Source organism: Girardinichthys multiradiatus, chromosome 2, assembly GCF_021462225.1.
Source record: "Girardinichthys multiradiatus isolate DD_20200921_A chromosome 2, DD_fGirMul_XY1, whole genome shotgun sequence".
Lineage (NCBI taxonomy): Eukaryota > Metazoa > Chordata > Actinopteri > Cyprinodontiformes > Goodeidae > Girardinichthys > Girardinichthys multiradiatus.
Window position 1 is genome coordinate 36257569 of NC_061795.1, and position 26460 is coordinate 36284028.

Below are 26460 nucleotides of genomic sequence, written 5' to 3' on the forward strand. Positions count from 1 at the left end.
CTGGTGGGATGTTCAGGATTGTTTTTGCAGCCCATCAGCAATCTGAATTATTTAAGAATAGATATCACAGTTTCTAAATTCAAAGCTTTACTTAGTGTTTCTCTCTGGGTATGCTGGTGATGTATAAGTCAAGTAAGTCTTTGAGAAGCAGGTCCAAGTCAAGTCTCTCATTCTCACATCTGATGCTGCCACCCAGTAAAGCTAAAACACAACATTGATAATGTTTTCTACTGTTAAAATGTTATAAATTGCTTTGAACTACTTATATAAATATGTATTAACATTCAAAGAAAACTTCAAATTTCTGAGGCACATCTGTGCCTTTTCTTTTAGTTTATTTTGTTCTGAATTACCCGATTATTTGTGATTTGAAACAGAGTTTAGTTTAAAATCCATCCATGTGGTTATAATTATGATACCATACCAAACAGACATGAATTGGTTGCTATAAACCATTAATAGTCTACAGTCCAAGCACATCCCTTGTTACTAAATCAAGGGCACCCTTTAAAGGTAGAAAAAGCACATCTATGCCAGAGAGTGGATTGCCTACTCTAAGCACTGGTTCGATACTGGCATTAAATAAAATCAGACAAGTTTTTGAAAACTGTGTTTGAACCATTGTTTGAACCATTGGATGCACATGGTCCTCAAGAATGGTTCGGTAGTCCTTGGCAGTGATGCGCCCATCTAGCACAAGTATTGGGCCAAGGGAATGCCATGATATGGCAGCCCAAACCATCACTGATCCACCCCCATGCTTCACTCTGGGCATGCAACAGTCTGGGTGGTACGCTTCTTTGGGGCTTCTCCACACCTTAACTCTCCTGGATGTGGGGAAAACAGTAAAGGTGGACTCATCAGAGAACAATACATGTTTCACATTGTCCACAGCCCAAGATTTGCGCTCCTTGCACCATTGAAACCGACGTTTGGCATTGGCATGAGTGACCAAAGGTTTGGCTATAGCAGCCCGGCCGTGTATATTGACCCTGTGGAGCTCCCGACGGACAGTTCTGGTGGAAACAGGAGAGTTGAGGTGCACATTTAATTCTGCCGTGATTTGGGCAGCCGTGGTTTTATGTTTTTTGGAGACAATCCGGGTTAGCACCCGAACATCCCTTTCAGACAGCTTCCTCTTGCGTCCACAGTTAATCCTGTTGGATGTGGTTCATCCTTCTTGGTGGTATGCTGACATTACCCAGGATACCGTAGCTCTTGATACATCACAAAGACTTGCTGTCTTGGTCACAGATGCGCCAGCAAGACGTGCACCAACAATTTGTCCTCTTTTGAACTCTGGTATGTCACCCATAATGTTGTGTGCATTTCAATATTTTGAGCAAAACTGTGCTCTTACCCTGCTAATTGAACCTTCACACTCTGCTCTTACTGGTGCAATGTGCAATCAATGAAGACTGGCTACCAGGCTGGTCCAATTTAGCCATGAAACCTCCCACACTAAAATGACAGGTGTTTCAGTTTCATTGTCCAACCCCTGTATGTGCACAGAAACATGGATTAAAGTACATTTTTAAATAATTTATTGGCAAGATATTTTTTGTCCTTCAGGTAGTCATGTTAGTAACCCATGTTACTTTTCCAACAACCTCACAGTGAATCAACCACTTTCTACAACAGACAGGCCCACTGACAGGTTTGCTAGGGCCAGGGATAGCACGGTATTTCAGGTCCGGAGAAAATAGCCAGATATGGGCCATTTCATTTAAAATTCTGATTTCTGACTAATCAATAAACATGCATTTCCAAAACATGGAAAATGCATTTTCTTAAGTGATATCCATCTCTTGTACTAAAATGTCAACAATTTATCTGAAACCTTTAATATACCAAATTTTATTGGTAGAAACAAGCAAGTCAATAGACAGTCTACACATAGTTAAATGAGCTAATAAGACAAAAGAATAGTACAAGATTTAATTGTGATAAGGAATTAAAGATAATAGAGAGGTGGGTCAGTTTATGTTCTCAATACATGCAGCAGTAGAGCATTTAGTTTAATAGGACCCTCCCTTTTCCAACAAATAGAAAAATAGGGATCTTTTTGATGACATATCTTTGAACTCTATTTAAAATTCTAGCCATTAAAGGGCTTTCTTGGATGCTTTCAATGGCTTTCTGCTGAGAAAGAAACGCACTGGCAGGGGGCTAATGAGAGCCTTAACTCTGCACCCCATTAAAGAAAAAAGTGCTCCCACACACATCACTGTTGACAGCACGCCTCACAAGAAGCTTGCAAGTCGTACAGTAATAAAAGCACAACACTCCACCCCAGTCAACATCAGTGCAATCCGTTCCGACTAACAGGCTTTTCTGAGTGTGTCGTGATGATATCTGTTTGCCAAATCATACATGCTAGGATGGAGCACAACTGCATGTTCTTAATTTTTCTTGGTTGTCCATAGGACACTTTCAGGCCATCTAACTGATTGCCTGACCCAGCCATATGGCCTTATAACACTGGTGCCCCTCAAAGAAGAGATTAGAAACTTGGCGTTAGGTTGGGTGCCCTTATATCCCTGTTCTCAATTATAAAGGTTAAATTCACACTAAACGTTTGGCTTTAATTTACCCAAGAAGCCACAGGGTTTATAGTACTTTAATGTACTTTATAATATTAGGCTAAATAGATTTTTGTGTTAATCCTAACAAGATGTGTTATTAAAGCTTTTCCCCTCGGCGATAAGCAGGATTTACTTTACTCTGTTCATAAAGTAGTGTTAGGAGTGATGTTTTAATGCCATCTTTTACAATCCCTGTCCTCAGCTCCCACTGACCTGCATGTTTTAGATGTTTCTTTACCTCAACACACCTAATATTAATTGATAGATAATTAGCAGGCTTCAGCTGAACTTAACGACCTTCCGAGGAGGTAATTCTCTGCCCTAAAGTGAGTCCTAAATATCATGATTAAGAAACACTTTGAGTAAATTGATACCACCTTTCAAGAGAGAATGCTCTAAAAGCTGTTTATCACTTCAGTATTTTTGTCCTTCAGCCGATTTTTATTTGTGTGCTTGCAAGTGCAGGTAGGTAAAAGGAAACTAACATGAAATTTGCTAATAGCTGGAGATTGTGACAAATCCCTTGTAAGATTAGATGAGGCAATGAAAATATCTGGGAATAAGGATATTTTTGGCCTGTCAAATCACCTATTATTTGTGCCAGTTGCACAGGGTGGTCGACTTCTCAACACATTTTGGCAGCACACTGGTTTCCCATACTTCAAAGGTCAATTACTTATCTTTCAGAAGGCTCTGGGCCCTGCCTTATCTCTAGCCTCCAAGTACCAGCCTCCCCTTGGACCCATCATTCACGCTTCCTCAAGCTGAACTGTCTCATTCAGAATGAATGGCCACAAGATGCACAACTGACCATCTTGCTTTGCTTCTCATCTCTTGGGCAGGGGCCATTGATTTCTCTTTAGCTGAGCGTAGATATGAACAGGAACACAAACCTTCAGTGACGGACTGTGTTGCGTCGTTGTTTGACTTTGATAAAACCTCGCAGGGCCTCCTCACATCTCCACTTGCCTGACCAGGCCAATTGTTACTTTACCAAGTGAGAATAAAGCACTACTGTGGCCTGTGTGGGCCTGCACACTACATTTTGTGTTCGCCAATGTTGCTATGGTTGTATGTCTAATACATTGTCAGTATAAACAATCTGGGTAGATGTGTCTAAATAACATTTATCCCACTTCATTTGAAGCCAGAGCCTGGTTTGACTGCTCTGCACTTCTTTTCACTCTCTGAGCTTGGATTTTATGTAGCATGACCTTCCAGGATAAATTGAGCCTGTGCATTAGGTGGAGGCTGACCAGCTTTTTGGGGGGATTTTAAGTCCGATTGTGCAGCAGCAGCATCAAAAATGGCATGCTTTCAAAGTCTCGTTGTTTGAAAATGTAATCCTTAGCAACATTCCCATATTTGTGTCTGGCCTCAACTGACTTATATGAAGGTTGGCAAAGAGATAGTCACTTGTTCCACATATGGCTTTTACAAGGAACCTATTGTGCACCACTAAAGTGTTTTTTATTTATTTCTGTATTTTGTACACAGTACCATTATAAAAATAAAATAAGAATGTCCACAAATTTCTATCCCCCAATGTAGGAAACCTATCTCACCTAAAACATGGGGATGCCAACTGCATCCCCTGTGAGGTGTGTGGCCCTATGTTCTGCAGCCAGTCTTTTTTAATCCTGGCCTGTGCAAGGTTTGTAAAACTGTGTTTTAAGCTGTGCGCAATATTTTGTTAATGCAATGAGTCAGGGTTTTTCTTACAATCTCAGTGTTTTTTAAATCAGACAATAAAATTGCTTATGAAAGAGAGACTGTATTGGCTGCTGCAGTTCACAGTATTTTCTGTGTCACGTGACCTGGTCTTTACACTGTGTTCAGATACACCCTGCTGTCAGAGACAACTGAGATACCAGTTATTACATTTTAATGCCTTCTGAACAAAATTTTAAGGTTATGAAGAGAAAGCGATTAACTGGAACTGCACTTACAAGTGAGATGAATTCTCAATAAGTCATTTTAAAACAGACATAGAATACCAACATGATAACTGTAGCAAAATGCTCACCAAATTAAATGAATACATCATCAGCAGAAGCAATAAGTAAGTGTTTTTAAAATATGGTTTGAATATGGTTTGCAGTCAGATAAATCTTCAGAAACAAAAGACAAAGGTATGGGTGTTTTAGGTAAACTGCTTTCGGAACATAACAGTGGGTTTCCTACTCAACTCTGTTTTGTTGCAAACTATAAAAGCTGTCCTCAACAAACTCTGGCTGGGACAACAATATATTTTTCTGCTAAGAAAGACAGAAACGACAAACTGCAGCATTAAAAATATCACTGGTGACTAAGTTAAGTGGGACAGAATCATTATAGTAAGTAATAATAAGTGTGAATCATAAAATCCTGAAAGAATTGTATATACCTGGCTTCAGTTTTAATAAAGTACAGTATAAATGCCAAGTTTCAATTAAGTTCAGGACCCAAAAATCCTCATCAAGACATCTTCAATCCTATTTGTGCTTTTATTAACAAAATATAAATAGTACAGTTACTATCCAATAGAATCCCATAACTTTCCACAGACGTTGTTAAGTGAACACATAGCATTTCTATCACAGTGTACTGCTTAATAAAGAACACACATGATCTTTGCACATCTAAAATGATACTGTCTGTGAAACCGTGATCTTTATCCTATGAGGGAGTTTATCTGCCCTCATTTTCAACTCATAATTGTTCCTTTTATTCTGGGACATCTGTCTGCAAAAGTACGATGTTTTTGCAGACAGATGCAAAAACAAGGTTTCATTGCATGAATCTGGCTAAAGAAAAACTTTTTAACATTTATGTAAACTTTCCTAGTAGCAAGAATTGGAGTGAAACGTGTTTATAGTCAATGGTTTTTTTCTCTTCAGAGGACATGGAACGATTTTGAGCATACTGATCAAGCTTAAAATCATTTTATCTGAGACTCTTGAGGACATAGATAATTCTGAATGCTTCTAAAAACTGAGAAGATCGTTTTTGGCTTGTAGTGAGCCTCAAATTGATAGACAAAAAATTCATAGGCTCTTAAGATGCTCACTGAGAGAATGGAGAGCAAGCATGGGTGACAAAATATATACAATGCTAGCAGTAGAAAGCTGTTAAGCCTGGTGTAATATCTAGTATATAAAATATCTAAAATATTTCTGCTGCAGAACAAAAACCCTTCTGCTGCCTGAGCCTTGGTAATTGGGCTTTGTCATAAAACTTCTATCCTCTATTGTGTGCTTCAAAGACGTTCTTCCCCTCCAAATATCCTTGCACAAAACATAATCCTCCATACATTAAGAAACAATTTTACACTTGTTTTTCCAGCTTGGCAGGTATCCCACTAGGTTCCTTTTTTGAATAAAACACAGTGAAACCGATGGTAGAATTTCTTTATTTTTTTTTCACCATAAACTAATTGTGCTTAGGCATGGGCCTGATTCTGTTATCAAAGTATACTAAGGTTTACAGTTTCTAAACTGTAGACCTTTCCATTGTAACATTCCAACAGTTTGAAGTCCTTTCCATGAGATGCCAAACAAAGTTCACTCTGACTGCATAAATAATAGAGTAATAAATCATAGAGAAGATAACCCAATTAATAAACCAACTATTGTTTGCTTGTTAGTTACTTTATTTAACGCAGAATGACAAAGGGTATATTATGCAGTATGTAATGGATACATTTTCTTAAAATTTACTAAATTTAGATTTGACTTGCAGACATGTCCCCTGTTGGGGAGTATGCAGTGACGAGGATGCTCTTAAGGGCTATCTGGTAGAGGTAGGTGACTTAAAAATTGATCAGGATATTTTCTTGTGCTATTCTGATAATAGTTAAAGTAATGATAAAAACACCAATTAGAGAAGTTTGATTTTTATTCCTAAACTGCACACAGTAAATGCATTTAATAATTTTTTGAAATGTATTGATATTTAATTATGCTCTCATGGAACCAACAGGGGAGAAAATTGGGAAAAGTACTAAAACCGACAATGCATTGTGTTTTGGGGGTTTTAATCATTAATTGTCATAATAACTCAAAATTTTTATCTTGATACATTTTCACAATAACAAACGTTATCAAAAAATCCCATCCCTGCTTTCCAGTTCATGTATCCTCAAAAAACAGCTGTCCTTGCATTTTCTTCACAAATTTGAGATGATTCTAGTATGAGTTGAATTTTCAGTTCCCCCTTTTACCTATGATCATAAGTTATGAATCATGACTCAAAGAAGGAGGTTCTGGCCTAGTTTTTTTAGATTGGATGAGGGGCTCTATTATCAAAAAGGGTCTTTTTCTGGTACTTCTAACTGGGAGGAGACCACAGGGCAGGCCCAAAATATCTTAAAACAGTTATATACCCTTTTGGCCTAGGAACTCTTTGCAATCCCCCAAAATGTCGCTAGTAGAGGGATGTCTGGGTCTCTGTCCTGCCATTTGGACCTAAACTTAGACATACAGAAAACAATGGAAGGATAGAGAAGTGGTTGAAATTCATTTTAAGTACCATAATTTTCACTTTTTCAAATACATAACAGTAAACAAATAGTTACCTTCACGGTTGTCTGTATTTTTGTAACAAAAATCTTAAAATTGTGTAAAATTACAGTTTAAAGATCCAGATTTTCAGACTGTCTGAACAAGCTGGATTGCCCCTTTGTATAATCATCCAGTAACAAGTGGCTTTTACAGGCACATTTTCATGACTAATGTCATGAAAAAAAAGCATGAACATTTTATCGCCCTTATTCATTTTCCTAGATCTTAACATTCTTCCCCCTAAAGGCACTTGTCATACATCAGATTTTTGTAAACAGGAATGACAGGCAAGTCAGGGTCTGCACACCTACATGTCCTTTCTGCAGGCTGTTCTGTCAGTGAGGCCTGTGGGAGAGAATTTATAACAGTCGTTCTTTCATCCGTCAGAACTAGATTAAAACTCTTAAGTAAACATCGCTACACAATTCACAATACCCATGAACAAAACTTGTGCAGCTTTAACACTCATCTACACCACATAAGGGCTTTGTGTCCTTGCCTTCTGTTTTTGAGTTCTGTTTGTGTCCACGTTCAGGCTAACCAATGCCCTTCCGCTCATTCTTCACTCACCTTTTGGTGCCAAAGAACAGTTGCCATGGAGATTTTACCCGTGAGGTTTGGTGGGACAAGCTTATATGAAAAACCCTTAACAATTTGGAGCAACCTCTCACCCTCCCCATTCTTCCTTTTATACCAGGCAAAAAATAGCAGACCCTTTTTACATCCACACTACTCCACTAAAAGGTTTTCAAAAAAGACAAAGAGAAAGAGAGAGATGTACAATTCCTTCATGTGTGATTCAGTTGAAGGATCTAACATGTCACAGGAATAATAAGTGGCACATTCTTAGTTTCATCCCTCTGGCTTTTCTGATTCAATGAGACACAAACAGAACAAAAATGTATTTCCTTTTTAACCAGCATTCAAAGTGTTTTATTCTGTCCGCATCTCAGAGCATTTTCCAACTGATTACATCAGCTACCCTTCTGTCCCATTTTTCACTTCTTTACACTTTCCCTTTTTAAAAAAGGGACATAATGTGTATTTGATTTCTGGCATTTAAATTGATTTGTTTTTCTCTTTGTCTTCGTTTTAGGTTGCTACAAAAATGCTCTAAACTTTGAATACTGTTGTATTAAAATACATAATTTAAAAAACCACAAATACAAAACTCTTAGCTTTAATTTGGGAAATACAACAGTTTCTCGTCATTCTTAAACCTAAGTGAAGATCATTGATGACCATTGCTGGTTCTTTATGCCACTACAGTGCCTTGCAAAAGTTATAATACCCTTTAATTTTTGTATGCTTTCCAACTACAATTTTCAATGTATTTAATGGAAATGTGTATGCTATAGACATACTGTGCATCACTGTGAAGTGGAGGGAAAATTATATATAATTTTCAAAAATTATAATTGCAAATACAAATCTAAAATGTGTGGCATGCATTTCTATTCAGCCTACTATAATCTGATGGCCCTGAATAAAATCTAGTGCCTACATGCAAAACACCCGAAACATACTGTCTTCATAGTGAAACAGGGTGGTGGCAGTATCATGCTGTGCATAGGGAACAGGGAAGCTGGTCAGAGTTGATGGAAATAGGGATGCAGCCAAATCCAAGCATATCCATGTGCTGGAATATGCCTGGGTATTAATGTTTTTTGAATGTTTATTGTAATTTCTTGAAACCAAAAACTGCTGTTTTAATGCAGGTGGGAACATCCTCCTGTGCTTAAAAAGTCAATGACCACATCAGTTAGCTCATTGGAGCATTTTAGTACACCTGGTCTATAGCTTTGCCTGTGTTGAGTCTTCACATAATTTTTCTCACACCTACTGTGGATTCTCATAGTGGAACATCACCCTCAAGTATGATTCACTTTAGTCTTATCACTTTCTCCAAAGTAGGGATAAATGTACTGAACTTATTTAGTATTGCATTTATTTATTTGATCTGCTTTTGTCAGTGTCTGCTGATTTAGCCTATTTACAACTTTTTGCTTTGTTCTTTTATTTTTGTATGTTTCTTTTAGAGGTAACTACATTTTGTAACACAATAAAATGTCACCCACTTTTACCTTTACCATCTGCAGCTCCACTGTGGATGCAGATTCTCCCAATCCTGAAGTTTTCCATTAACTAATCGACCACTCCTCTATTTCTCCCACAGTAACAAAGTTATGAGTGAGTGTTGTGGTGGGGGTCCGATAGTTGCAGACAATGAAGCGAACAAGTTATTACAGGCCAGGCAAATAGAGACCAATGAAGCACGAACCTGTTCCTTCCCCGAAAGCTCTACTCCCACAGAAAATCCAATACGACTGAATATAAAGAAAGACAGATTTAAACATGAGCATCTATGTTCTACCAAGAAACTATTAAAACACAAACACAGCCTTTTTACTTATTAATACTTTCTTTCATTCAAGCTCATTAGAATACATTACATGCATGGAGCTGACATGCAATACAGGGCAGGCCAAAGGAAAAGGAAAAAGGTGACAGCACTGAATATAAATATTAATTGTGTGTCTGCCAAAGGGAACCTGGAAAAGTGCCGTTTTAGTGCAGTTCGAGCTTTGTGGTGTGCTTTGGCAGAGCAGCTTTCAGTCGATCAGCGTTTCATGTTCCGGGAATGGGAACTTCATTGGCAGAAAAGGTTGGCAACAAACAACACGAATGCATACTAGAAGATGGTACGGGTGATTAGACATTCAGGGCTTACAAACATTCCAGTGTAGTTTTACAACCAGATTATCATATGCTAAAATTAAAATATAAGTATGGCTCATTTTTGGCTCAATGTATCCATGAAGGCACTTGAGTATGGGACTTGGTGCTCATAAGTTTTGAATATACTCAAAAACAACCTCGTGCCTATCATCTACCTTATTAAAAATCCAATATCCTGTCCTCAACGACATACTTAGTCTTATGGTCATACAAGATTAAAAAATTCTCAGTATCTTCTAAATGAAAAACACTTTAGTGTTTCTCAGTTTCTTGCTGAAAACACATGTATCTAAAGCCATTCATCAGCTCTGCCTGAGCGGACATGTTTCATCTGTGCGATACAACACAAGCAAACACCATACATCTTGAGCTGGTTGCTGCATACATGTGAGCCATATGGCAGTAAAGAATGTATGTGGAGCTTTAAAGAGTTTGATCTTGATGTCTTATCTAGATAAAGAATAAAATAAGCCGCACTTACACCTTGTCATCACAATGTAAATGAATCATCTAGACTACCGTTAAAGATGACCTGTATTTCAGAATGATTACATTTTATTAGATATACAAAAAAGGATTTTGAAGATATTTACGGTTATTTAGCATATTCCGATGTACTTTGTAAAAAAAAATGAAAGTACACATTACACTTTAGCTGCACGTTCTTTCCAACAGTTACTACACATCACTTTCCACCTGCTCATTGTTGTGCATTATAATGTGACTAGATGCATACAAAATGTGAGATATTTTCAAACTGTGAATACAGCCTTATGATTGTGTTAGATTCCTGATCCAGACTTCAGTTTCTATTCATGTGTTTACTGAGTCAGACATGTGCTAAAAGACAGAATAGTTTTAGTTTTATTATACTTTTTATGTTTATTGGATCACTTTAAGAGTTGTTTTTCACCCTCTCAACCTCAAAAGTATACTAATGCTGTAGTCTGAAGAGAGCAAAATCATTATTGTACCACAAGCTTCTTTTAGTGGTTTCCACCCTGCTTTTTATCAGCTGTCACAATGTGGCACGGGTGGACTGAGCTCACTTTGAATCACGATGAAAGAGGTCTTAGGATTTGTTTGTTCTGCTGTTTTTAGCCATCTGAGGATCTGAAAATGGTCTGGCTGTGAATGTCAGGGTGTGTGTGAGTATGTTTCAGGCTTTCATTTCAAATCACTGTTATTCTTGCAAGGCCATGTATAGTATTTTCACACCTAATGTGCATGAAAAAACTATTCAGAAACTGTGTGGATCTGTTTGTGGGTATTTTTCAAGCCAGATGGCATCCTGCCTTTCTCACACTCTTCCACCCACTGCACACCCTAAGCTCACTCTTGTGCCCACCAAGTGCTTCCTATATAAATGTGAGATTCCTGCCCCCTAGTGGCTCTCTTTTCGTATCCCGATCCACAGTCAGTATAGATTCCAGATATGATTGACACTTTTTTCTGTTTGTTTTTCCAGACTTGATTCCCCCTACTCTTTCATATCTGTCAATCAGTCTAATCATCTGTTCATCTGTTTATCATCCATTATCATCCATTTATCCATCCATCTATCCATCCATCCATCATTATCCATTCATCCATCCAACCATTCTCTGTTTATTGTCTTTTCATTCATCTGTTAATCCATTCCTTACCCACTTGCATCCATCTGTTTGTCTGTCCATCTATCTGTTTGTTTATGTCCTGTGTATTCATCCATCCATTAATTACATCACATACATTCATGGTGAATTTTTGCATATATTCTTTAAAAATTCGTTGTGGGGGCACAGTGTGACAGTGGTAGAACAGGTGATGCAGCTGCCGATGGTTGAATCCCGACCCGAGCCACTTACTGCATGTCTTCTCTCTCTTTCTGCCCTTCTTCCTGTCAAGCTACTGATGAATAAAAACAACTTACGAAACAAAATCTTTTAAAAATGGTCATAAAAAGGACAGTAACCTCTAAAAATCTGAGCCTGTAAATGTATGGAATTTTAACATGAAAATATAGGAACCCTGGATTACTTTGAGACCATCCACCAGCACCTTTCTACTCTGGGCTCGATTAAAGCACGGATTTTTTGAATGCGTAAATAGTACACTGCACCTTTTCAGCCACCGACTGTTTTATCAAAGGGTTGAAAAAAAACCATCTCCATTTGTTCCATTCAGAGGTGTTTTTAGTGTGGCATTTATGAAATGATACCTGTTTTTTTCAGCCAAATTTCTTTTCATCTTATTTTCCCTCTTCACCTTCAGATGGGCCTAATCTGACAGCAGCTGATTAGCATTTTCAGTGGCAGGTAGCCAAACGAGACAAAGGAACTAGTTCCAGCAACATAAAGGAGCTTGTATCTCAGCAACCCAACGGTTGGTCTTCTGTTCATCTGCTGCATCATTTGATTTACAACACACATAAGAATGCTTCGTTTTTGTATTAATCACCACATGCCCAATTGCCCATTGTGCATCTGCAACGACCCTAACTTTGCTTCAGTAAACACAAGTTGTTTTCTGAGAGCTGAAATTCTGTGTCATCTTGTGTTGTGACCTCTCAACAGAGTTCTGCTTTCCTAAAACTCCTGCTGATGCATATTTTGATATGAAAACTTTCTATCTTATTGCTCTGGGCTGTGTTAGATTATAATGTAAATCCCTTTGGCCTTTTGAGGATTTTTTTTGTGAAGGAGAGAGAAGGATTTTACCATGCAACCACATTGCTGTTGTTGGATATTTATGAGTGCATCTTCAAATGGCTTCTTTCAACTGGATTCTACAACAAATTTTAAGTTTCTCATGTTCCCTTGATCATTAGAATACTGGATGTTTATGTATAGGAAAAGCAGAAATCCCTCATGGTCATTCTCTGATTTCAGTAATAGTCTGCATGGCAGGCAAAATAACCGCCAGGGGTATTAGAGTCAGTGCAAAGATGTAAATGGTTACTTTCACAGTTTCAGGAAACTGTGCATAAAATATTTCAACTGACACTATTCATATGTGAATCTCTTCTCTCTGCCCCTTTGTTTTATTTGTTTTTTACTTTTTTAACTACTGCGCTATGACTTCAGCACATTTTGTTAAGTTCCACCTACAAACCTCAATGTATTTTATAGTGATTTTAGACTAACACAACATAAACATAATTTCAAAGTGGAAGGAAAAGGATGTATGGTTTTCATATTCTTTTTTTTTTTTTTGCAAATAAAAACCCGAAAAGGGTGGTGGGCATTTATTTTCAGCCCCTCTGAGTTTATTTTTTGTTGAACCATGTTTTGTTGCAGTTACTTGTTAGTCTGACTGAAAAATTGCTTAACACATCTAGAGGTGACATAACTGCCCATTCTTTGTAGTAAAATAGCTCAGTTATAGTCAGAACTCTGTGTGATGTCCAAAGACTGTAATATTATTTCATAACCTGGTGGTTGCACTGGTTTTTATTTATGGGTATAACTCAGGGGGGGTCTTAGTTAATATGCATTTCAGGAACATTTTTGGTTTTTCAAGGCATTACATTGGTGAAATCAAAAGGTAAAAGCCAACATGCAGAAAGATTGCTGGAAAGATCTGGCACTATTTGTGATGATAAGCATACTCCCCCATCGGTGCATTTGTGGTATTTTATAAAGGCAAGGTACATGTCATCTCCAGGACAACTGAACTAGATGAGGAGGTGAATGCTGTGAGATAGAGAGTGGAGAGGACAGAAAGGACCAATGCAGTTGAGAAGAGAGTGAGGGAAACAACAGAGGAGAAACAAGAGGGGTGCATAAAATGCACTGGGAGCAGTAGAGTGGAGGTGAAAGAGGAGAGATGACAGGGACATGGCACTCTGATGTAATTAAAGTGGCCTATTTGAAAGGCTGCACCTCTCCCCCAAGCCTCTGCATATGGATGGTTTGGGAGTTTATGAATACAGGATGTATGCTGTGGGAGAGGTGGTGGTGCTACAGGGAGAACTGTAGCGTGAGGTTATTAATGTGGAACCCAAGAGCATCTGTGCTGCCCCAGTTACATGATATGACTGGCTCTCAGAACATAGCCATATGTACGTTTAAACCAGGGATGCCCCAGACACCACCAACATGACTGTTAGGTTAAATGGTCTCCCTAAAATCCACCTGAGTGTGTGCATGGTTGTTTGTCCTGTATGTCTCTGTGTTGCCTTCCAATGGATTGGCGACCTGCCCAGGGTGTACCCCGCCTCTCCCTCATAGACTGCTGGAGATATGCACCAGCCCCCCTGTGACATTTTACAATGCCTTTCTCATTTAATAGCAAACCAAAAATTGTAAAATAACGTTAAACATGTTATAGTTTAGAATCCTTAAAGTAGCCGCCCTTTGCTGTATTGACTGAAATATTAACCTTTGATCATCTCTCAATGAACCTCAGGGAAGTTATTTCAAGACTCTCTAGAAAACCATTTCAGGTGAGCACCTCATGAAGCTCATGGAGAGAATGCCAAGAGATCAAAGCAGTCATCAGAGCAAAGGGTGGCTTTTTTTGTCAAAATTTAAAATATAAAAAAGATTTAGTTATTTCAAACTTTTTGTTTACTACATTATTCCTTGTAGGCCAGGCCAAAGATTCTCTCAAACCAACTAAATAGTCATTTATGATTTGTTTTAAGTATATATCTTATTGAACACACAAAACTGCAGTCTTTAATAATTTCATGAGGTTTTTATTCAGTTTGCTGAAGAATTAATCTACTGCTAGGGTTGATGTTGATGTTGAACTCATTAATATAATATATATGTAAAAACAATCCCTAAACCAAAAAAATACAGGGGTTGGACAATGAAACTGAAACCCCTGTCATTTTAGTGTGGGAGGTTTCATGGCTAAATTGGACCAGCCTGGTAGCCAGTCTTCATTGATTGCACATTGCACCAGTAAGAGCAGAGTGTGAAGGTTCAATTAGCAGGGTAAGAGCACAGTTTTGCTCAAAATATTGAAATGCACACAACATTATGGGTGACATACCAGAGTTCAAAAGAGGACAAATTGTTGGCGCACGTCTTGCTGGCGCATCTGTGACCAAGACAGCAAGTCTTTGTGATGTATCAAGAGCCACGGTATTCAGGGTAATGTCAGCATACCACCAAGAAGGACGAACCACATCCAACAGGATTAACTGTGGACGCAAATCACGGCAGAATTAAATGTGCACCTCAACTCTCCTGTTTCCACCAGAACTGTCCGTCGGGAGCTCCACAGGGTCAATATACACGGCCGGGCTGCTATAGCCAAACCTTTGGTCACTCATGCCAATGCCAAACGTCGGTTTCAATGGTGCAAGGAGCGCAAATCTTGGGCTGTGGACAATGTGAAACATGTATTGTTCTCTGATGAGTCCACCTTTACTGTTTTCCCCACATCCGGGATAGTTACGGTGTGGAGAAGCCCCAAAGAAGCGTACCACCCAGACTGTTGCATGCCCAGAGTGAAGCATGGGGGTGGATCAGTGATGGTTTGGGCTGCCATATCATGGCATTCCCTTGGCCCAATCCTTGTGCTAGATGGGCGCGTCACTGCCAAGGACTACCGACCCATTCTTGAGGACCATGTGCATCCAATGGTTCAAACATTGTATCCTGAAGGCGGTGCCGTGTATCAGGATGACAATGCACCAATACACACAGCAAGACTGGTGAAAGATTGGTTTGATGAACATGAAAGTGAAGTTGAACAATCTCCCATGGCCTGCACAGTCACCAGATCTAAATATTATTGAGCCACTTTGGGGTGTTTTGGAGGAGCGAGTCAGGAAACGTTTTCCTCCACCAGCATCACGTAGTGACCTGGCCACTATCCTGCAAGAAGAATGGCTTAAAATCCCTCTGACCACTGTGCAGGACTTGTATATGTCATTCCCAAGACTAATTGATGCTGTATTGGCCGCAAAAGGAGGCCCTACACCATACTAATAAATTATTGTGGTCTAAAACCAGGTGTTTCAGTTTCATTGTCCAACCCCTGTACATAAGAAGCATAAAACGATTTGAACAATGGTGTTATGTTTTAAATTAACACTGTGGATTTCCTTTGGGTTTCATCAGAATTTTAAAAGGATTTGGCATTTAGATCTAACAGATAAATCTGACAAATCCAGAAATCCCTTTATAGCATTTTATTGTAGCAGCTACATATCTGATCCTCCAAAGTGGTGGAATATTAGCATACATCAGAAGAATATTGCATCCAAGTTATGATCGCTTTTTTGGCCTCAATCTTTTTCTTTCATGTGCCCTGAACTCATCATCTTTGATCAGCTTAGCCTTCCAAGCCTTTGATGTGTGAAGTCATTCATTACAAAAATTCATCTCGCAGGTACCTCACAGCAAGGTTCAGAATTCAAATAGGTAAATACTAGGTTCCAGTGTTGAAACATCTTCCTAAAAGATCCTATTGAGGGATTTAGCAAAATGTAAGCTTTCAGTTCAAAGCAAAAAGACTGAACAAGACATCCAAGGTAGCTTTAAGGACCAAAAAATAACCCAAAAATACTAAAGTTGTAAAACAAAAATATTTACCAAGTACATAAACTATAAATACAGGACTCAAGATAAGCACGGAAGTAACGAAGAAGTAAAAAGTCTTAAAAATATTAAAACCATAAGCATAAAAAATAAAAGAATAATAAAACCAGCACCTATCTTGAGAAAGTGTGTGATTCCTTTTCCTTTTTTCAGAGGTATCTCTGCTTTTTAAAAGTCCCTCACCTAGTGTGTGTGTGTGTGTGTGTGTGTGTGTGTGTGTGTGTGTGTGTGTGTGTGTGTTTTGCATCTAATCCCCAGCCCTTTTCTTTTACAGTTGCTAAAACTAACATCAAAATGAATGGTGAAAGACAGATTCCAAAACTCAATCACAGACACAGCTGGGGACCAGAGATGGGACCCGTCTCAAGGGACCCCCCTCTCCCCTGACAGAAAAGCGGGGCCTGCTTATGTCTCCTTCCTTTTTTCTGCTGCCTGTCTTTTCATGTTGTGTCATTTGCAGCAGCCTTTCAGGGCACTATCACAAATCTTCCCGAAGACGCTCCCATTCTTCACATTACAGCATTATGAGATTCTTTTGTGTGTGTTTCTCTTTGCTCCCAGAGGACTTCACTGAATCTTGAAAACAGCATAGGTTGGCAGTGGTGGGATTTCTTTATTTGAGCTTTTTCTTGCTTTTTTTTTTGCTTGGTAATTATGGAAATAATTCCTCTTTGTTTTGGTCTTTCTCTGCTGAGAGTCTACCCCGTGATTAATTGGTAGCGTGAAGGACCAACCAATTTCAGATCACAAAGGAGGGGTCGTGGGGGGGCATGTTTTATTGGCTGTTTTTTTTCCTCTGGTTGGGACAGCATGTGGGTGGAGCATCTGAATTAGATTAAATTTAATTAACACATGGGGCTCCTGACGACAGTGGCCCATTAAATAGGCTGTATGCTAGGGTAGTTGTTGGTAGGTATTCAACAGTGTGTGCGAACACAGTTTTTCACACACTAAAGAAGCTCCCTCAGGCCTTCAAGGCCAGGTAGACAGAAGAGACAAGCAGCATGGTGTCTAAAAAGAAAGGAAAGTAAACAATATTCATCACCTGTAAGCTTATTTCACATTGTACCCTCAGAAAAAAAAGTATACACACACACACACACACAAATATATATATATATATATATATATATATATATATATACAGGTCCTTCTCAAAATATTAGCATATTGTGATAAAGTTCATTATTTTCCATAATGTCATGATGAAAATTTAACATTCATATATTTTAGATTCATTGCACACTAACTGAAATATTTCAGGTCCTTTATTGTCTTAATACGGATGATTGTGGCATACAGCTCATGAAACCCCAAAATTCCTATCTCACAAAATTAGCATATTTCATCCAACCAATAAAAGAAAAGTGTTTTTAATACAAAAAATGTCAACCTTCAAATAATCATGTACAGTTATGCACTCAATACTTGGTCGGGAATCCTTTTGCAGAAATGACTGCTTCAATGCGGCGTGGCATGGAGGCAATCAGCCTGTGGCACTGCTGAGGTCTTATGGAGGCCCAGGATGCTTCGATAGCGGCCTTTAGCTCATCCAGAGTGTTGGGTCTTGAGTCTCTCAATGTTCTCTTCACAATATCCCACAGATTCTCTATGGGGTTCAGGTCAGGAGAGTTGGCAGGCCAATTGAGCACAGTGATAACATGGTCAGTAAACCATTTACCAGTGGTTTTGGCACTGTGAGCAGGTGCCAGGTTGTGCTGAAAAATGAAATCTTCATTTCCATAAAGCTTTTCAGCAGATGGAAGCATGAAGTGCTCCAAAATCTCCTGATAGCTAGCTGCATTGACCCTGCCCTTGATAAAACACAGTGGACCAACACCAGCAGCTGACACGGCACCCCAGACCATCACTGACTGTGGGTACTTGACACTGGACTTCTGGCATTTTGGCATTTCCTTCTCCCCAGTCTTCCTCCAGATTCTGGCACCTTGATTTCTGAATGACATGCAGAATTTGCTTTCATCCGAAAAAAGTACTTTGGACCACTGAGCAACAGTCCAGTGCTGCTTCTCTGTAGCCCAGGTCTGGGGAATGCAGCACCTGTAGCCCATTTCCTGCACACACCTGTGCACGGTGGCTCTGGATGTTTCTACTCCAGACTCAGTCCACTGCTTCCGCAGATCCCCCAAGGTCTGGAATCGGCCATTCTCCACAATCTTCCTCAGGGTCCGGTCACCTCTTCTCGTTGTGCAGCATTTTCTGCCACACTTTTTCCTTCCCACAGACTTCCCACTGAGGTGCCTTGATACAGCACTCTGGGAACAGCCTATTCGTTCAGAAATTTATTTCTGTATCTTACCCTCTTGCTTGAGGGTGTCAATAGTGGCCTTCTGGACAGCAGTCAGGTCGGCAGTCTTACCCATGATTGGGGTTTTGAGTGATGAACCAGGCTGGAACTCAGGAATCTTTTGCAGGTGTTTAGAGTTAACTCGTTGATTCAGATGATTAGGTTCATAGCTCGTTTAGAGACCCTTTTAATGATATGCTAATTTTGTGAGATAGGAATTTTGGGTTTTCATGAGCTGTATGCCAAAATCATCCGTATTAAGACAATAAAAGACCTGAAATATTTCAGTTAGTGTGCAATGAATCTAAAATATATGAATGTTAAATTTTCATCATGACATTATGGAAAATAATGAACTTTATCACAATATGCTAATATTTTGAGAAGGACCTGTATGTGTGTATATTCTTCTGGTAAAGGATTTTTTAAAGAAATATTGTGTCTTAACTTTTTTATGATAATTAATGATATCATATGTAAAATACTGCAGCGCTTTGAATCAGACATTACAGTCTTGACTGTGTAAAAAGAATATGTTAACTGAAAAAGTATTTTCAGTTGTCAGGGGATTTGCAAATGCAGCCCCCATCCCTTTTTATCAAAGAGGGGCCCAAGTAGTTTGTCTTTTCCAGAGCTGCAAGGCTGTTTCCCTTAGCTCCCCTACTCCACAGAAGAATTGGAACACCCTACTTAGAAAAAAAAAAAAAAAAAAAGATTAAGGGCAAATATTAAGGGGCAAGGTGTTAAATATGATTCAGCCTTAGACAGTGACCACCCCTTGAATTTGTATACTTCTGCAGTTTTGGTCTTTTTATTTTTGACTTTTTTGGTATGAGCTACTTGCAAAAGGACCTGTCATATTGATCATCCATTAATTTGTAACTGCATTGGGGATGGTTTTTACCACTTTGACAAGTCAGGATTTAGCTAATCAACATCTGGCCTTAGCATGGTCTGCTTCAAAAACATCTCGCTCTAGAAGAGGCTGCAGCCACACATATGTGGATCACTGTTTTTAAATATACATGTGGCATAAATTGTATAAAGTGAATTTCATTTTGTTGTTGTATATATTTGCGATACATTCCAGGTTTTTCTGGAAATGCTATGTGCATGATTTCAGTTCCAGTGCATTAACAAAGAGTAACAGTCTCTTAAGAAACATTCAAACTGCAATATGACTATGGATCAGAATGAGTCACATTGGTCTGCTTTTTTTGTTTTTACTCGCACTGTAAGCTTAGCCTTGTAAATGTGGAACTGGTTCAAAAACCATCTTCTTTATAAGCTCATAAATGTATCTGAGCCTGGGATGCTCAAAAAAGCTGCAAAATGGGTTCCTTGCTTTGCTGTTTTTTGAAATCTGATCCCTCCAGATGGAAATGTTTTTCAGACCATTGATTTAAACTTGAGATATCCGGTAATGGTCATTTCCTGGCAAGCATTCTGGGTAATATCCCCAACTGCCTGCTTGATGGCTGGTAGACAGAGACTGGTTTACGTTTTAGGTGATGCACAATAACTTTTAAGTAGCATCAAAGAAGCCTGGAAGACAAAGCTTAGAAAGTATTCCTTTGAGTGTATTAAGCTTTTTTATGAGACATGCAGACGTTTGATGTTTGCGGTCCCCTAAGGCAGAAGTTTAATTTGAAGTGAAACAGCAACTGTAAGAAGCTTTAATGTAGCTTGTTCCTCATTAGCACATGCTTCTGCAGCTCGGTAATAAATAAGATTCCTTCCCTTCGCTCCTATCCTCTGCTTAATACAACAGTGGTTTTGGCTGATAAGCTGAAACACCCTTTACACAAGCCCCATTCTGAGTGGCTGATTGAAATTCTCTCACTGTAATATCAGTCAGTGGAAATGTGCTATTCCCTCATCCTATCCAGGATAATAAGCTGCAGTGCTCTCTGGCTTTACAGTTGTCCTTCTCCTCTTTTAAGCTAGTAGTTTGGCTTGCTCTGAGTTTGTTACTGCTACCCGCAGGTCCCATTGTGGGCAATAAGTTCCCTGCACTTCCAAGTATTTTGCCTTCTGTCCCTGTGACAAACATGGTAATTTGTGACAGCCCCTGGTGTTCTGCAGGCCTTCTCTCATCTATGATGCAGAACAAGTTACATTTGATCTCAGTGTACTGGAGGTGGTTTTGTCCTCACAAAGACTCATTTAGTCTTTCTCTCTGTTCTGGTTCCTTTATATTAAAAAGTTAGCTTCATATTTTAAATGTAGGGGCCCACAACATATCTCAGGACTGTTTCATGATTTGTCCTTTATGTATCGCAGAGCTCATAGGGCTCTCATCTCCAAGAGGAGCTGTTTTTCTTTGAATACATTTCAAAATGATCGTGAAAACAATTTACTGCTTGGTACTCACGGCTGTCTCCTTCGCTCTTGTCTCTGTCCCCCCAACTCCTCATCTCCCCAGCTCATCTCGCTGTTTCCTCAGCCTCTGTCTCTAAATCCTTCCTTCCTACCTCTCATCCTACCTGTTTTTATCAGTCAACATGCCCCCATCATCTGCATCATCTGTTTTCTCTTCATCTCCCTCTTCTCCCATGCAGAAGCTCCTGGCTTTGTGACACTGGACCATAGTCTGCGCTATTACCCCAGCATTACCTACGGCGTCATCGGCAGCGGCATCATCTTTGTCCTGGTGGTGGCACTGCTAGCTTTGGTGCTTCATCACCAGAGGAAACGGAGCGTCCTGCTGCCCAGGAGCATAAGAGGGAGCACGCAACACCACCAGCCCCTCCTGCTGTCCCGTCTTGTTATCCTGGACCAGGGTCACGCTCATACCGGAGGTCCGGGTCTCTCCCCTGGCTCTAACAACGCTGTGGGCCAGTGCAACCCAACTCCTCAAGCTTTGCATCTGCTATCTGGGACCGTATATCCCTCCTCAGTTTCCTTGGACTCACCTCCTTCATACTCCGAATCAGTTTTGGATGTCAGGTAAAAGGAATAATGATAATCTTTTAAACTCCTTGAAGGGTAGGTGTGGTTAGGGTTTTCCATCCATCCATTGCCCTGGACTGGTCAGTTAGGGTTATCTTTTTTATAAATATGAACAAACCAAACGAAGAGAAAATAGAAACTGTGGTGTGCAAAGATTCCCTTGCACATAAATGTAATCTGGTCCCTATCAGGAGCATGTGTCACCTTCTTACCCTGTTGAGCTTGTATTTAATTTGTAATGGTATTAATTAAAGCCTCTAATCTGTTGCATACTGAGTTAATTAACGAGGAGGAATTTTGCATTTTAAAAATTTGCTTAAATAAAACACAACTGACAACAGAAAACATTTGGTGGCTTAGTAATTTTATTTGAGGACTAATGGTGCGCTCCATCAACCTAGGAAGTCGGAACTGAAACGTTGTAGTTTACATCTTCTCCGAGTTGTAGCATTCGAGTTTCCTGCTTGTTTTTGTTCGTATTGCTAGCAACTGTAACATCAGTCTTATAACAATGACAATAAACATTGTTCTACGTAGTATTCCATGGACAAAAACACCATTGATACATCATGTCTTACTGAAAAGTAGTACCCGTACGAATGACTAAATGTTACATAAAAAAATACAGAACTGCTAAAAACAGTCACGGTAAGAACGTTTTACAGTGTTGATGCGAGTAACAGCCGTCTTGAATTTGGAAGTCGGGTATGGTCCTGTTCTGACTTTCCACCTCGCAATTACAACTCTGAAGGGCATTCTACTTGAAATTTCTGGACATTCCAACTTCACAGTACAAATGGAACGCGCCATAATATTTCAGCGATAAGGAAAGGTTTCACAAGATCACAGGTTTCCTGAAATAAATTCCTCAGATGGATTATTTCTTTGTCATGTTTCTGCTTTCTATGTTTGTGAAAAAGTATCAGTTGTATAATTTGTACAGTGCTTTGCCAAAGCTTTCCTACCTCTTGAAGTCTTATCACATTCCTTCACATTACAGCCATGAATTTTAATGGATTTTATTAAGATTTTGTGTAACAGATTCCCACAAAGAATTGTATAATGGTGAAATGGAACGAAAGAGGTGCAAAATGTTTCACACAAAAGAATTTGAATATTTTAAAGTGTGAAAAAAAAAAAAATATTAAAAAAGTGTGTGCATTCATATTGAAAAAAACATGTTATGCTCCCAAATGACCAGAGAACCTTCTTTCGCATGATGTTCCCTACATGGCTTGTAGCAAACTGCAAACAAGAGTTCCTATGGCTTTTTTCAACAATTACTTTCTCTTTTTACCACTCTCCCATAAAAGACAGATTTGTGGAGTTTATGGTTATTAGTTGTCCTGTCAACAGGTTCTAACATCTGAGCCGTGGATCTCTGCAGCTCCTCTAGAGCTACACTTGGTCTCCTGGTTGTCTTACTGATTAATGCTTGCGGTTGACTTCCATTGGATTTTATTAACATGTATCGGAGCAAGGGGGGCTAAATGTAAAGACACATCACACAGATTTTTTTGTTAAAAAAAAAATTCTCCTTTGTATTTATATGGTACTTTTTATTGGTCTGTTACGTAAAACCTTGATAACATAAAACATTGAGGTTTGTGATGGTAATGTGAACAAATGTAAAAAGTAAAACTTTAGCAAGGAACTGTATGTAATTGCTCTGTCTCACTATGCTTTGTTTTTCCCTAGTTGGCCTCCTTGGTTTGATCTACCCCCTCCACCTTACCTCAAAGAGGGGGAACCTTCTTCAGAGGGAAATCTTCCTCAGCGCGACAATCTGCAGGATGGTGTGAGCCTTCCCACAGCACCTGACTCTGTATCCCCAGCACCCAGAATGGCACTCCTGGACTCGCAGACGGGTTCCAGTCCTAGAGAGGAGTCAGACCAGCTGTAGCCCCTGTCATGTAGACTGGTAGAACCTAGGACAGACAAACAGCTGGAGTCACTGATCCAGCTATAGAGCTGTCTAAGACTAAAGGCCAGTCACATATAAAGACGTTTTGCAAGAGATTCAGAGGAGTTTAGCAGAGTCCCTAACTGACCGCCTTCACATCAGCCTCCTGATGCTCCAGGATAGCTCCTGTAGACTGACCCTGTGTGCTGACTCCCTCTGCTGGCATGATAGATTCATTACACTTTAGTGTATTGAACTCTTTGTCAGTTCCCTTCTTGAAAACATGGTTTGTATGATACTTACTAGCAAATATACTGAAGGCTCCAAAGAAGAAAACGATCATCAACCGCTCCTCTTTGTTGTGGTACCCTTCTGATTAGCTTAGTGTAAGTTTTGCAGTATTTTAAAACACTCTACTGATTTAAACGATCATATTTGTTTTGCATAAATTGTTAAATTCTATTATTTTAGAAAAGGAAACTCAGATATTTTATCAGTTCATCAAATTAACCATTATGAGAGACTATGTTCTGAGACAGAAACTAATATGTAGTCACTTGTTTGATAAACCTTTAAACAGATCACTTTAGGCTTTTTTTATTCATTCAGTGTTTTCCTTGGTGTTTCATCTTGTGATTTGGTTAAATATCAGATCAATATTGGAACATGATTTTTTTAAATCATTCCTCTAAGCAGAAAAAGCAGAGATGTTTGAAAGTTTCACCTTTCTCCATGCCTATCAGAAGACCAACAGGGTTTATAGGCAGTTTCGAAACATCTGAAAGAGTGTGAAATTCTGCATTATTTCCCAGAGCTAGATAAGAATGTCAAGGTGGAAATTGGGCTTGACAAAATATGTTATTGCTTATTAAATTTTCTAAAAGATAAACAGGTGCATTTTTAAATCTGTAATTTTTTTCCATTGATTTAGATTCAAATAAAATTGTTTCATCAAATCCCAGCTTGAGTTCAACATTTTACCCATAAGTATTTATTTTTTCTTGGTTTCTGGCTTAATAGCCACAAATAGAAGCTTGCTCATTCAAATATAAAAACCAAAAAAGGCCATTTTACTACTTCTTTGGTCTCTAGACCACTTTTAAATCAGTTTTTAAAGTTGATCTGTCGTTCTTAACTGAACATGATCTAACTTGGTTCAGATGTCAAACAAAGCATTAACACAGCAGTCGTTAAATACTTTTATGGACAGAATATACATATTAAAGATCACAGACTATGTCTAAGCATGATCAATTTGGAAATAGAGCTATTGAAGTCAGTTCAGGTCCCAAAAAAAACGTCAAACATCCCTTTACCACACTTACCACACACGCTTTTAGCTTGATTTGTAGAACAAACATGTAATAAAACCTGACCACAGCACTAATATTCTGAAATGTTACTGTTTTGTATTCAGATCTCCAAATGCCAAACTATTGGAAACAACATAAAAATCTGAGTCTGAAAAAGTATAGAATTTTAATATGGAATGTTGTAGGAACCATGTGGTAAAAACATTAAAACACAAATACAAAGTTTTTTGCAGTGCAAGGATGGTGCAAATAATAGTACAAACAGCTGTCAGATACTTGACAAAAACAATACATTTACACACAACCCTGTTTATTTTTGTTTCTTTTCAAGCTCAGAATCCATGTATATAACAACAGCTGGGTGTAAGTTAAATAAACCATTAGACTGAAACACATATGTGATGAATCTGGTTTGTTTAAATTGTGCATAAAAGATAAGCAAGCAAATAAGGCTGTTCAAAACAGAGCACTACTTAGAATGTGAAGTAAAAAATGAATGTGTTGCAAGATCATGTAGGTCTCAGTTGTACCTTCGCTTCCTTGTAGAGAATGTCATTAATGTTGGTACAAAAGTAAATAAAACCAAAGATATCATAAATCCCCTCCTAAAACATTGCCATTTTTATGCCATGCATTTTTAATTTTGTCATGTAAACAAGTACAAATGTTCAACTGGGTAAAACTGAATTTGTAATATTTGCTGTAAAACTGGAAATGTTTCTCAGGCCGAACTCCCACCAGTGTTTATATCTTGGTTGTGATTTCAGATTTTGTTGTGATCAAGTTTTTCTTTCTTTCTGATTTGTTGTCATAGTTTTAGCTATTCACAAAAATCCCAGATTTGTGACGGTTTCCATCATGATACATCTGTTCTATGTAATATGTACATTTGAAGTAAAACAAATGTCCAATTCAAATGGTGAGTTTGAATTTTCATGAAGATCTTATATTCTTTTTTTTCCTATTGTCAAAATATGTCTTAATGGTTGTTGGTCAGGCTGTTCCCCCGACCAATATCTTAGAACCAGATACTCATAAAACTAAATTATCCTGTGTGGTTAAAGCTCTATTAATACATACAGACTCGCTAGAAACATAACATAATGACACTAATTTCACACATTAACATGATTTCAGGTGGATTTTTTGTTTTGCTTTTGTGAGTGTTCATTATAATATCCACAACGATTTATTTCAAACACATCTGGTAAAAATTCTTAGCCATTTCAACAAATGTAAATATATTGAAATGGAGTTTTGACGAAAATTCAGAATGTAAGACTCACCTTCACCGCCCACTCCTTCCAATGACTCTTCTGTGCATCTCCCTGCCATCCAATCAGCATCCTGTCCGCATGACTCTTCATCCAATCACCTTCCGACACCTCTCTTTTAAAGACCTTCAGCTGTGTTCATCCTCGCTTGTCAGTTGAGCTCATCCCTCCTCCACCCCACCTCCACCATCTTCCTTCCCATCTCCTCCCCGCATCCTCGCTCCCTGGCCGCCAATCCACCACCAGTGTCGGATCAGGGGGAAGACATCTCTAAATCTAAACCTTAAAAATGTACATCTTAGCTCA

The 26460-nt window shown here is 38.8% G+C and overlaps 1 protein-coding gene across 6 annotated transcripts in view; it reads left to right on the forward strand.

The window, feature by feature from the left end:
• The window catches only part of ldlrad3 (low density lipoprotein receptor class A domain containing 3), a 181561-nt gene extending 155764 nt beyond the window's left edge, over positions 1-25797 (forward strand). For all 6 annotated transcript variants that reach the window (XM_047349105.1, XM_047349096.1, XM_047349088.1 and 3 more), the window contains 2 exons: positions 21274-21661; positions 23363-25797. In XM_047349105.1, coding sequence (XP_047205061.1) covers positions 21274-21661; positions 23363-23567 — 593 coding nt within the window. In that variant the 3' untranslated portion in view covers positions 23568-25797. The remainder of the gene's footprint in view (positions 1-21273; positions 21662-23362) is intronic.
• The last annotated feature ends 663 nt before the right edge of the window (positions 25798-26460 follow it).